At 40.6% G+C, this 12,724-nt stretch overlaps 1 protein-coding gene across 2 annotated transcripts in view; it reads right to left on the minus strand.

Annotated features, from left to right (window-relative positions):
- Positions 1-501: 501 nt before the first annotated feature.
- The window catches only part of TKFC (triokinase and FMN cyclase), a 32,081-nt gene continuing 19,858 nt past the window's right edge, over positions 502-12,724 (minus strand). For both annotated transcript variants that reach the window (XM_054971092.1, XM_054971093.1), the window contains 11 exons: positions 10,899-10,933; positions 10,741-10,825; positions 10,389-10,478; positions 8,944-9,060; positions 6,866-6,985; positions 4,958-5,095; positions 4,468-4,574; positions 3,481-3,584; positions 3,301-3,334; positions 1,551-1,640; positions 502-1,065 (listed from right to left, as the gene is read on the minus strand). In XM_054971092.1, the coding sequence (XP_054827067.1) occupies positions 904-1,065; positions 1,551-1,640; positions 3,301-3,334; positions 3,481-3,584; positions 4,468-4,574; positions 4,958-5,095; positions 6,866-6,985; positions 8,944-9,060; positions 10,389-10,478; positions 10,741-10,825; positions 10,899-10,933 (1,082 nt within the window). In that variant the 3' untranslated portion in view covers positions 502-903. The remainder of the gene's footprint in view (positions 1,066-1,550; positions 1,641-3,300; positions 3,335-3,480; positions 3,585-4,467; positions 4,575-4,957; positions 5,096-6,865; positions 6,986-8,943; positions 9,061-10,388; positions 10,479-10,740; positions 10,826-10,898; positions 10,934-12,724) is intronic.

The following is a 12,724-nucleotide window of genomic DNA, read 5'->3' on the forward strand; positions in this document are numbered from 1 at the left end:
GCTCTCATTTTTTTAAAAAGAAAATTTCTAGCTCATTCTCTTGCAAAGATATGCCTTTTTCCTTGTATCTGTGCAAGGAAAAGTTATTTTAATAAAAGCTGAGAATTCAGAGAACCTGCTACAGCTATTCTTACATGTACAGTGATAACAACATTCTAAAGCTGATTAAAAAAATAATAAAACGTCCCCCAGTGACAAGGGGAGGAAATGGCTGCCATGTGGGCCAGAGAATCAAAATCTTCCCACCCACATAGCAGCCATCCAGGCTTTACTGTAATCTTTCCCAAAACTCAAAGCAGGTTTGAGAAAAAATGGAGAAAAGCCAGGGAAACCCCAGAGGTGCACCAATGCACCATGATACTATGGGGAAGCAAGGGAGGAAAAAAACCCAAAAGTATTGAACTCTGGTCAGATAACTCATGTGGGAGACATGTGTCTTCTCTGGCTGAGCTGTCAGAAACCTTACTGCAAAAAGAGTGACAGTCCTCATCAGAGACGGTATAGTATTTAAGTGCATCAGTACATGGCTTTAATTAAAGTACAGCTCTAACAAACAGGAGGGAGATGTTACAGTTTAGGATGTAATTGACTCTTTTCTACAGTACTCTGCAAGTACCTCCAGAAAATATTTTATTTACAGCAGGAATTAGAAAAGCAAAAATATTGGTCCAAGCAAAAGAAAAGTCCTATCCATTTGCTTGAGCTTGCAGAAATTAAAAAAGAAATCATTGTAAGAACACTCTCAGGTATGGTTGCAGACTGTGTAGAGCAGGAGCAGCACCTTATCACTCTGAAGATCCTTTGATTCAAGCACAGAGCGTTATACAGGAAAGGAAGGATGCTCCTGCAACATCTTGCCAACTGATGAATCAGTTTGTGGCGAGGGAAAATTATGCCACCAAGTCACATTGGTTTAGCTTGCAGTCCTTGCAACACTGCCTGAAGAATAGCTGCAGCTGCCACAGCACCAGGGTCTGGCTGATCTAGGCGGGCTGAGCCAATGTAACTGGACCTGCCTGCAGCTGCTTCCATATTCTTGGTAGATTCAGCAGCTTCTTCTGCTCGCTGCAGGAGAGATCAAGAAATGAGTTTAGAATATGTATGTAACCCCCTTCACCAGCAACTGAAAAGGGTAGGAATGAATACTCTCTCCCATGTACCAAATTTAGGAAGACACTGCCAGTAGCATTATACTTTTTTATCTGAAGCTGCAAGCCATCATTACTCTTCAACTCTAGACATCCCCAGTTCTGCTGTTGTGTCATTTGGCCCTAATTCTGCAAATAAACCACTGAAGAATTATGTTTAAGTGCTTGGGGATTTTTCAGACTGAGAGTTTTCCTGTGGTAAACAGCATTACACAAGGATTACTGATCATGTTCTTAACTTGGCAATTCAGTATAAAGACTTATGCTGACCTGACAACATGCCAGTAGAAATACAGATACCGGGTGCTTGCATATATACATTCTCAGAAACTTATTTACAAGTCTACCTCTTCTTCCCCTAACCTCTGAAAACTTGGGTTTCGTGCAAGTCCATAAACTCACCCGTACAGCACTGGTCAGAACTTGTATCAGATTTGCCCCAGGATTCCTCAGAGCTCTCAGCTCTTCAGCAGCAGCAAAGAGTGAATCCAGCTGGCCAAAAGAAGAAGAATTAAGCAGGAGCAGCTCCACCTCGACGAATAATGGTTGGTCCTTATCTCCCAATCAAGTACCTCCTAATCTTTGCTGTTACTGGTGCGGCAAATGTCAGCTGTTCTCAGCCGTTGACTTGGAGGGATGCATAGATAAGGTTTGACTTACAATGGGGAAAGAACTATGATGATCTCTTTACTACAAGTGGGTGATGGTACCCACGGTACCCACTCTCCTGGCTTTCCGCAAACTATGCAAAACTGAATTATTCAAAAAGACTTTTTACTCAGATCGGAGGGAAGTATTATAGGGAGGGGTATCAAATGCTTCGCTAATGAGTTAAGAACCATAGACTTCACCACTACATTACCCTGCATATCATCTGTTGCTCAAATATGTACTCTTATACTACCTGAACTTCATGTTTATCTAATGTCAGTCCTAGATTTGATTATATTCTGTTTCAGCAATTCTTCAACTCTGTATTGGATTCTTGTGAATGCTATGTCTTTGTAAAATCCGATGACATTGTTATGAAAATGTCCTTGATACTGTATGGAAATGTCCCCGATACTGATTGTACTAATCTCACGCTATGTAATCCGCCTTGAGTCTCAGTGAGAAAGGCGGACTATAAATGACATAAATAAATAAATATGACTAATATTATATAACATATTTAAAAATAAATGGAAGGGGGACCTGTGCTGACTCTTTGGGGGGGGGTGTTCAATTTCACCACTAGCAATGTTCTTCTCCATGCACACTGGCGAGCTCCACTCCTCTCTCCACCCCAACTCTGCTTCCTCTCTCCCCAACAGGCCGGGCCGGGCCAGGCCAGGCCAGGGTTGTAGCAACAACATAAGGAGAATTGGGGAGAGAGGAAGCAGAGTTGGGGTGGAGAGAGGAGTGGAGCTGGCCAGTGTGCATGGAGAAGAACATTACTAGTGGTGAAATTGAACACCCCGCCCCAAAGAGTCAGCACAGGTCCCCCTTCCATTTATTTTTAAATATGTTATATAGTATTAGTCATATTTATGTATGGATATTTAATTTCCGGGGGGGAAGGGGAGGCACATGTCCTTGGGTATTAGATATAAAGATACAATGACACAGAATGGACTTGTCACAGATGTTTCACTGAACAGACATAAAATGTGAAAGGCTTGTTCAGTCTCTCTCATTTGTATACTACTCTTCCAGGAACTCAGGACAGTAAACAAGTAGATACAAACATCATATGCCAAGCTGTTCTAATATAGGCTGTTGTACACAGTATCTATCTCTGCTACTGTTCCTTCTAAGACTTTAAAGTTAAGAATGCCAGTCACTTATCTTTAATATTAATGATAATTTGTATCAGTTTGCTGCTATATAGAAGTGGCAAAAATCAGAAAATACTGCAGTATTGAATTCCATACTGACACATGGACAAGTCTAGAAATACAGTGCAAACTTGACACATTACAGACTCACTAGTAGCAAATAAATGGTATATGCAGTTGTGTGGAGCTTTAAGTGCAGTGTTCCAAGGTAACTATGACAAGGTCTGCAAGACATTAATATATCTATATGAAATTAGAACTTTAGTATCTTTTGCCTCAAGGTCAGATCATGGTATTAGCAGGAGAAATGTCACAAGTGACAGTTCTAGACTCACCATGGTTCTGTCTCCTGGTGCAGCTCCACCATATCTATCAGAGAAAAACAGTCCTTGTAGGCCCTGCATGAATAACTAGTGCTCACCTCTCCCTTGCAGTTCTCTACCAGACAGCAAGGGTAGAAGCAAACCCACTGCACATCACAATTACTGTATTGCAATCACATCTGCCACACTCACCGCTTCATGGCTTCAATACCAGCGTCCATGGCCACTGACCAAGTTGACAGCTCACTGTTCATTCGTAGGGGCTGAGAAGCTGCTGTCAGAAACAGCCCATAGAGCTGTAAAAGGTTATGAAGCAATTCCATTTCTGACACACATTACTACATTGGCCTAAGCACAAATAGTAGCACATTGAAAATGTAATTAATTTCACTGATTTTTATGAAATAACTGTTCTAACACTATAAAATATCTGAATAAAGGGGCTACAATCTGCTTGATTAAACAGATACACTGGGATGGAAATTCAAGAAATCTAATACTATAAACTGAGAGACCTAGAATAATAGAAGTCTTCAGTGGGAGGTTTTTGAAAATTTATTGTTACCTACCCAAGATAAATAATATTTCTCCAGTAGGTATCAGATTATGATATTGTAATGTACAATATTTACTCAAATGCAAACTAAGTTTTTTCACAGGTATGCCATCAAAAATAAAAAGAGAAGGTCATCTTGTATTTGCATACAAGTTATAGTTATCTTAAATTTTTGTGTGTGTATAACATTTTAAGGGGTCATCTTACCTTCAGGGTCATCTTACCTACAAGTAAATACAGTACCTATTACATTAATACCCTTTCTCCAGAGAGCTCAGGGTGCTGAACAATGGTTCAGTTTTGGCCACAGCTAGAAAGGTCCCTATTCTTCCATCTGCAAGTGTATATCAGTTTTCAGCTTAAACTGAAAGTCACCTGCATCCCTTGACTAAACAGAAGCCTTTTTAAATATTTTATTATCACAAGTTTATGCTCACATACTTTCAAAATTGTAGCTATACACCAGCAATAAAAAGGCTCATTCACTGTCTCTTCCCAGATTGTTACTCCTCTCTCCCTAAGCCCAGCAGTACTGTTTCCCTTCTTCCAAACACAAAGTCATTGAAAGTCAATGTATGCTGGGGAGTGGAAGGGGGGGGGGAATCCACCTGTCGAGCACTCACCGCCCCTGAGGAGCCTCCCATCTTCTCCAGCAGCAATCTTGCCAGGGCAGAGAGTAGTTGAGATGGATGTTCTGGTGGAGGGTTTACACTCAGCCACTCCTGGATTGCTGAGGAAATAACACTCCCAGGTTAGAGATGACTGTATTCTGGCTAGGAATCATTAATAGTTGCAAATTATGTTTTCACCAGCGTAAGTACCAAGAAAAGCTAAGAGATTTGAAAAAGGGCCTGTTTTACAAAGCAATTATGCTAAATAATTCTGTTAATATATTTCCAATGTACCATTATGAGCATATATAATTCTCCTACAGAGAAGCAATCTGAAGAGATGCTCAGACCCTCAGTTTTCTTGCCTCAGAAAAGCAACTGTGTACCATAAATCTAAGTTTATGAAAACAGTATACTAATGTAACCCCCAATCTTATAATGAAACATCAATTGAGACCAAGTACATAAAGAATACTGGGGCCATTAATGAAACAGCACTAACCTCTGGCAGCACGAGCATGTGTGCTGCCACAGTCTCCATCACCTGCGGCACGATCCAGATCATTGAGTCTCTCCTGTAAGTTCAGCAGAGTACTGCATACTGTCTCTAGAACTAATATAATCTGTTGGGAGGTTGGCACTAAATGAAATAGTAAAAGATCTGTGGTTAGGTAGTAAAACTTCCCGCTTCACATGTGTTGCCTCATGGAACTAACTACTGGTTTTGCCATGCACTTCTGCTATATATTAACTAGTATAACAAGAGGGTGAACTCTTAAACAGCTATTGCTTTGTTAAAAGATGGTTTGAAACCAATGTCTATATCAGATCATTTAACATCTCACACCTTGTGGCAGAATGTTTAAAATAACTCCATTAAAAATATGGTTTGACACAAAGTAATCTATGACAACTCAATTCTTTTCAGTAAGTTGTGCTATTACTAAAGAATCCATGACTGCCACCATTTCATCCTGAGATTCAGAAACTGATAGGAAGGAGCTTCCTTAAAAAGTAAACTGTCACACATATTATGATGGAACAAGAGTCAACTAGAAGCAGAAGAGGGAACAGGAGGCAACAATTCACTAGAATGTGGGATTTAGTTATGAGTTGAATGTAACATGTTGAATGAAACATGGGAATTACTCAATGGACATACATGGATTGTATGTGCATTCACCATAACTTGTGAACAGGGATGCTCACTGTCCTGGTCAACACACTGCTAGCCCTGTCTTCCAAGCAGGAGTGATTCCACACAGAGGGTATTTTCCACGATGGCCATGTGGCCAGTGCAACAGTTTGTTCATTCACATTTATGATGGAGATCCCACATGGTACAGGCTAATGTGGTTTCTCCTCATAATTAGCTATGGTATTCTTTTCATACAAGATGTGGATCAAATCCACTTTCTGTAAGCTGCCTTGCTATATCATGAATATCTACCCCCCCCCCACTTTGCACATGCTTAGTGTTGCTCAGGAAAAGTGCTAAAATCTATTTAGCTCAATTAGCACAGTGTGTTTGGTAATGCTAATTACTTCCAGAGACTGCCAGTATAGTAATCTATATTTCAAATAGGAATTGCATGCCTCTGCTGCTTGGCAGGGGAAAAAGGTGCCCCTCATCTCTGCAACAAGCATAGGGATGAAAACCCTCCCTACCGTTGCTAACTAATAGCTTCCCATACATTTCTTCTGTCCTGTGAGAGGAAAAAAACAGGCTGATATTGACCATATACATTTCCCTGAAAGACTGGTAAAGCAATGCAATGGAAAACATGTTTTTTAAAAATACAGTAATAAAGCCAGCATACAATCACTCCCTGGGAATACAGTACATTGACTTTTTAGGAAGTCTACATGGCTATGCCTGTCTACCAGAACCAGAAATGGAGAATTTATTATATTCTATTGACACTATTGAAGACCAGTGCTATGGCAAGCCCCCTCCTCAATTAAAAAAAGAAGCTTTCTATTGCATTGCTGGGGGTGGTAGTGGATGGGCTCATTGCCCAAAAAAGACTGGAAGGGGCATTCTTTGCATTCAGGTACCAGCTCTCCTTTCCAGAAGATAGAATACATTGACCAGCACCACTATAGCAGGAAATAAACAGAGTGTGTGTGGTTTAAAAAGTAGTAGATTTTTTCAGAGAGAAAAAAAATCAGGCAGCGGAAGACATCAATGTGGAAATGGGGATAAATCAGGTGGCTAAAATGGAAAATCCTCTGTATGGAATCAGCTCAGGTCACAAGCACCATCTTAATGATGCCTGGCTGTATAGGCATTGCACCTTGCTTCTCTCAAGAGACATCCACAATGACAGAATGACATTATATCATGCTGGACAAAGTGAATCAGGCCAAGGTATGACAGGAACTTCCAAAGTGGTCACAAGTACTTCACCTCCTGTTGGAACAAACTTCTCTTCCTCGGGGTATTTCTCAGGTGCTATCCTCTCTCTTCTCTTGCGTGATACCGACACTCTGGCATGTTGTGACCAGGCCACAGCTGTGGTTTCTGAATCTAGGAATTGAAACATAAAACTTTTGAGTTTCAGCTATAGGCAATTTCATGATACACCAACAACTAGCTTGCATCTATGAAAACAGCAACAATCAATAGGCTGACAAAAATCTGAGTTATAAACAGCTGCATCCATCAAGCAAGCCACTCTTTAAGCAGGCACTCCACAACACATGTAGAGACCCCATAACAACAGAGCTGAAGAAGTGGACCAAGAAGAATGGGTTTATATTAAACTAGCTGTGGTCATAGACTAGAAATGCCCAATTATTAGGCCTGTATTCAGTTCTGGACCTGTCCAAAGGCCATGGAAAACCATTTTGGCACGATAGGATTGGGGGTGGCATCTTTTGTACCCATTTGCCTGCTGTTCACTGCCTGTTTTCAGAAGTTGCCTTGGTATCTAGTTTTGCTTTATCTACCAAGTGGCTTTTTCCTCACATCAGGATCACACATCATGAATATATCACAATGCCAAATACCCAATCAGGATTGGCACTGAGACAGTGTCAAGTGAGCATGTCTGAGTGAGCATGTCTGAATGCATGTAATGGAAGGCAGATGTGGCTACTATGTAGGTAATAGCCCATAATAACCCAGGAAAAGCAGGCACTTACAATCAGTAAGATAGCTAAATACTTTGCCCCTCTTACCATGAAATATCAAAAGTGGGACTTCCTACCAATAGCCTGCAAGCAAGGTATGAATGTATAGGGTCCATTTTGGCCTGGCTAAAATAGGATTATCAGGAAGAAAATGAAGCTTCAACACATCATACATATTTACCAAAGCATAAGAATGTAAGAAGAGCCCTGCTGGATCAGATCAATGGTCCATCTAGCACAGCATACTATCTCACAGTGGCCAACCAGATATCCGGAGGGCCAACAACAGGGCATAGAAGCTGCTGAGCCTTCCCCTGATCTTGCCTTTTGGCCCTGATATTCAGAGGTTTACTGCCTCTGAATGTGGAGGTTCCCTTTAGTCATCATGGCTGGTAGCCACTGATAGACCTATCCAACATGAACCTGTCTAATCCTCTTTTAAAGACATCTGTGCCTGTGGCCATCACTACATCTTCTGGCAGTGAATTCCACATTTTAACCATTCATTGAATAAAGAAGCATTTTCTTTTGTCCTGAATCTATTGCTCATCAACTTCCTTGAATATCCTCAAGTTCTAGTTTTTTGGGAGAGGGAGAAATAGCTCTCTACTTTCTCTACACTGTGCATATTTTATACGCCTCTATCACACCTCCCTTAGTCATCTCTTTTCTAAGCTGAAAAGTCCCAAACTCTTCAGCCTTTCCTTATAGGAAAGATGCTTCAACACCCTGATCATCTTGATTGTTCTCTTCTGTACTTTTTCCAATTCTGCAATGTAATTTTTGAGATATGATGACCAGAATTTTACACAGTATTCCAAATGAGACCGTACCATAGATCTACACAAGGGGGTTCCAATGTTGCTTGTTTTATTTTCGATCCCTTTCCTAATTATCCCCAGTATAGAGTTTGCCCTTTTCACTGATGTGGCACACTGGGTTGACATTTTCATTGAGTTATCAACTATATTCCCAAGATTTCTTTTCCTCTGGGTCTCAGCAAGTTCAGTCCCCTTTGATGGTGGAAAGTGCTGTCAAGTTGCAGCTGACTTATGACAACCCCATAGGATTTTCAAGGCAAGAGACTAACACCATTAGTATGTACTTCAATTTAGATTTTTTTGTTCCAGTGTGCACCTTACACTTACCTACACTGAACTTCATTTGCCAAACTGTTGCCCACTCACCCAATATCTGGAGATCTTCTTCGAGCTCTTCCCACTGAGCCTTGGTTTTCACCATCCTGAATAATTTTGTCATCTGCAAAGTCCTTGCTCTAGCCTCCTCATCATTAAAGCACAACATCTTCCAATTGGCAAGGCTGGAAGGAAAAAGGATATCTAAAGGACTCACCAATAAGGTTCAAGAGCTCATCATCCACAAGCAGAAGTGTAAGCGAGACACCAGCCATCTCCAGTGCAGTCATGAAGGAGCCAACGAAAGCTCGGGCAATGTGAATGCCCCTGTTCTCTGCAATGATTAAGCAAGCAGAACTGAGAGGAACTGTTCTCGGGGAGGGACTATACTATGAGGGAGAGGTAAGACCAGTCACGAAGAAGCTTGCTTAAGACAAAAAAAAGCAAGATTCTAAAAACTAAATGCGCATAAGCAGGGAATACCAGTTTTCAAATTCTAAAACCTAGATGGAATGCATAAGTAATTGGAACACTTTATATACATTGTATCTTAGTATAAATGTGCTGTTCTATTAAAAATCAAATAAGGAAGGAAGGTGCTAATTTCTAGTAGGGAAATTGAGAACTTTAAAATGAGACCATACTGCTAGAAACTCTGGGACAGGTATAGCTCGCACCGTTTCCATCATCTACTGGTGTAGGAATGCATAATATTTTGGTCCCTTCCAGTTCCAAGACTCTGAATGCCATTCAGACTAATAAATGAAATGTAACAGGCTTTTAGATCAAACAAACAGGGACCCACAAGGAACTTGCAGAAGCAGCCATCACGTAATTTTGCTTATTCTCCACCTCCACCACTCCTTCTTAGTCTGTCTTTCTCTTTCCCCCAAATTTGTCACTTCCTTCTTACTTTCTCTCCCTCATGCCTACTGTCACTCCTCTCTCTGTCTCATTCTCCCTTTTCTCCATACCTACTGTTACTTTTCTTCTCTCCCCCACCTCTATCATTCTTATCCCACACAGCTGTGGGAGGGGGAATACAGCGGGTACTACGGTGGGAGATGTACACAATTTCTCTTCTGGTGGGTGGTGGATCCTCCTATCTTGCATATAGAGCTTGTGAAGACGAAGTAATGGCGGGGCTCGCACTACTGCCACCAGCTCCCCAGCCCACATTGCTGCCACCTCATCAGCTGGTTAGAAAAGGAAGTGATAGTGGGGTTTGTGGTGCTAGCAACAGCGATTCCTCTTCCACTGCCAGCAGCACTACTGCCACCCACTCCCCCACTCTCAGCACCACAGCCCATACTTGATAAAAAGTCTTGTCTCAACATGGGTCCCAATCCACAGAATCAGCCACCTTGAAAATTATACATATATTGGTAATTACCTTAGCAGTTGAATCAGAAATATCCCACTTTTCTAGGCACCAGTATGAACTTATTGGCATGAGCCTTCACAAAATGAAGTAACTTTTTAGACACCCAGACAGCCTGGCATTTTCCCAGTACTGATTTACAAAATTTTGCTTAATGTTTTATTACTGAGGTTGCTTTGTGTTGCTGAACTTTACTTTTTGGTTTTCATTAGGCAAAAATCCTCATCTTTCAGTCTCATTTTTAATCTCCCCTCACTTCCAGTCTCAGGACAATAACTTACCAAGACAGCGCACGGCTGACCCAGCCACTATGCTCAATTCTAAGTAAGACAGGCCTCCCAAGTTGTTCACCACCAAGACTACAGAAGCACCTGAAAGCCAAAATGTGAGTATCATTGAAAGTTTCTCCCAAGCTGCTTCTCCACACCTAGGTTAACGCAGAAAACTAATGATCACACTAATTGCCCCACCACCTGATGAATTCCAGTTCCATAACTCACTCACACTCACACTCACTCTCTTACATTCACACTCACACTCTCTCACTCTCTCACACATATATATGAAAGTAGTTTCAAGCATCCTCTGCACTCTGATTAGTATGGATAGCTCAACTCCAAGATTGTTACTCACCAGGCTTGAGGGACAAATGTGAGGCATTGGAAGGATTGGTCATGTGATCTAGCATTATTTTCACTATTTTATCTGCTGGCATCATCTGTGAAGGAAAGGAAATTTATAAATGAACAGCCACAAATGTCTGGTCCTGCAAGAAGGGACAGCCAACTTACTTTCATCCTGCGTACACCTGCTTCACCATGAATTCCTGCAAAAAGAACAAAGACTCAGCTGTGGCACCTGTGATGCCTAGCTCATTTCTAAGCAGAAGTAGGCGTTAGGGAGACTAACAGTGCACTCCTATGCAGCTACTTCATTCTAAGCCCACTGTAAGCAATGAAATCCTAGATGTCATTGGACTATAATACAGTTGGTTTACCCTAGTCCACTCATTCCATAGATATACTGTCTTTTTCTTACGTATTTAGTACAGTAAAAAGACATACATGATAGAGAGAAATATGTGTAATAGGTACAAGGCCAACAGGTCTGCCTGAATCACAAAAACCATGTGAAATTAATTATTCTATTTCTTACACTTTGCTGCAAGATAGACATATCTATATGGTCAAATCCATGGATACTTAAATTTGTAGATTGTAGCCATGAACAGACAAGACCTTTCTATAAACCTATGCAGGCTACAGGAGAGGAGGGCCAATCAGATACAGAGCAAAAGAACAAAAAAAAAGGAAGAAAGAAAAAGAAAAAAATGGTGCAGTGGGAAAAAATAATTTTATTCTTTTATCTGCCCTTATCTGTTTTGCCTGTGCTTCTTCAGGGGGCTCTTATCAGCATATAAATAAAAACAAGAATGAATGTATTGTCATTTAAAAGGAGTAAAATACGTAACAAAATACATAATAAAAGTGCCAGTGAACATTAGAAAAGTGCATAAACGTATACAGAATCATAGATACATGAGAATATTACAGGAATTATACAGGTGCAGTACACAGTTGGAAACATATTTAAAAAAGAAATTGTATACAGGACTCTTAAGCTTTCACAAGTAAGAAAGATAAGTATAAAACTGGCATGTATAGTAGCATCCAGTAGTCCCCACAGCAATAGAATTTCAGGGAGAGAAGTCTGACTTAGGTTTTTATCGCATATGAGAGTTATCAATACGAAGCTCTCATTTAACCCACAAGGGATTAGAGTCTCAAGTCTCAGGATCCACTTTGCCTCTTTTTTTCAATAGGACTTTATCCATAGGGCATTCAGATTTAAAAATAACCCAACCCTTCAATTCTATTGGACCATGGTTGTGTTCTACAAAATGCTGAACCAAAGGAGCACCCTGTTATTTTAAAGATGAATACTGCTTTTGTGTTCTGCAACATGTATTCCCCAATGTTTTGCCAATGTACAATTTCTCAAAAGGACATTTAAAAATATACTCTACCTCAGAAAAGTTACATATAATGAGATTTTTGAGACTGTATTATTTCTTGTCTTATGGACTGATTAAACTTTTCAAGCTGCTTGAAAGAAAAATGTCCTATAAGAGGGTTGGATCCTAACAAACAAATGACAATATATTCATTCGTGTTTTTATTTATATGCTTATAAGATCCCCTTGAAGAAGAGTAGTTGAAACATGCACGTGCAGATAATGGAATAGAATCATTTTTTTTCCCACTGCATCATTTTTTTCTGTGAGGTGGGGAAAAATGCTCTTCCTAAGACTTAAAAGTTAGGCAGAAAATGAGCAGGAGAAGTTGATTCAGTTGGCACAACAAATGCACACTGCAATTTAGACACCCCCTCCCCTAAAACACACTCACCACAAAACCACCAGCCCACGCTAGCACACATTTCTGAGAAACCGAGAAAATAACTGAGAAAATAGTCCCCAGAAAGGTTGGGCTCTTCTCTTTCCACTGGGGTGGGAAGAGTCAGAGAGAGACATCAGGGAAAGCAGAGAACGATACACCCTCAGGAAACCCACAGAAACACCCACATGAAGTTCATGTTAACCAAACTTAGCTTTCCT

Source organism: Eublepharis macularius, chromosome 2 (genome assembly GCF_028583425.1).
Source record: "Eublepharis macularius isolate TG4126 chromosome 2, MPM_Emac_v1.0, whole genome shotgun sequence".
In the NCBI taxonomy this organism is placed as follows: Eukaryota; Metazoa; Chordata; class Lepidosauria; order Squamata; family Eublepharidae; genus Eublepharis; species Eublepharis macularius.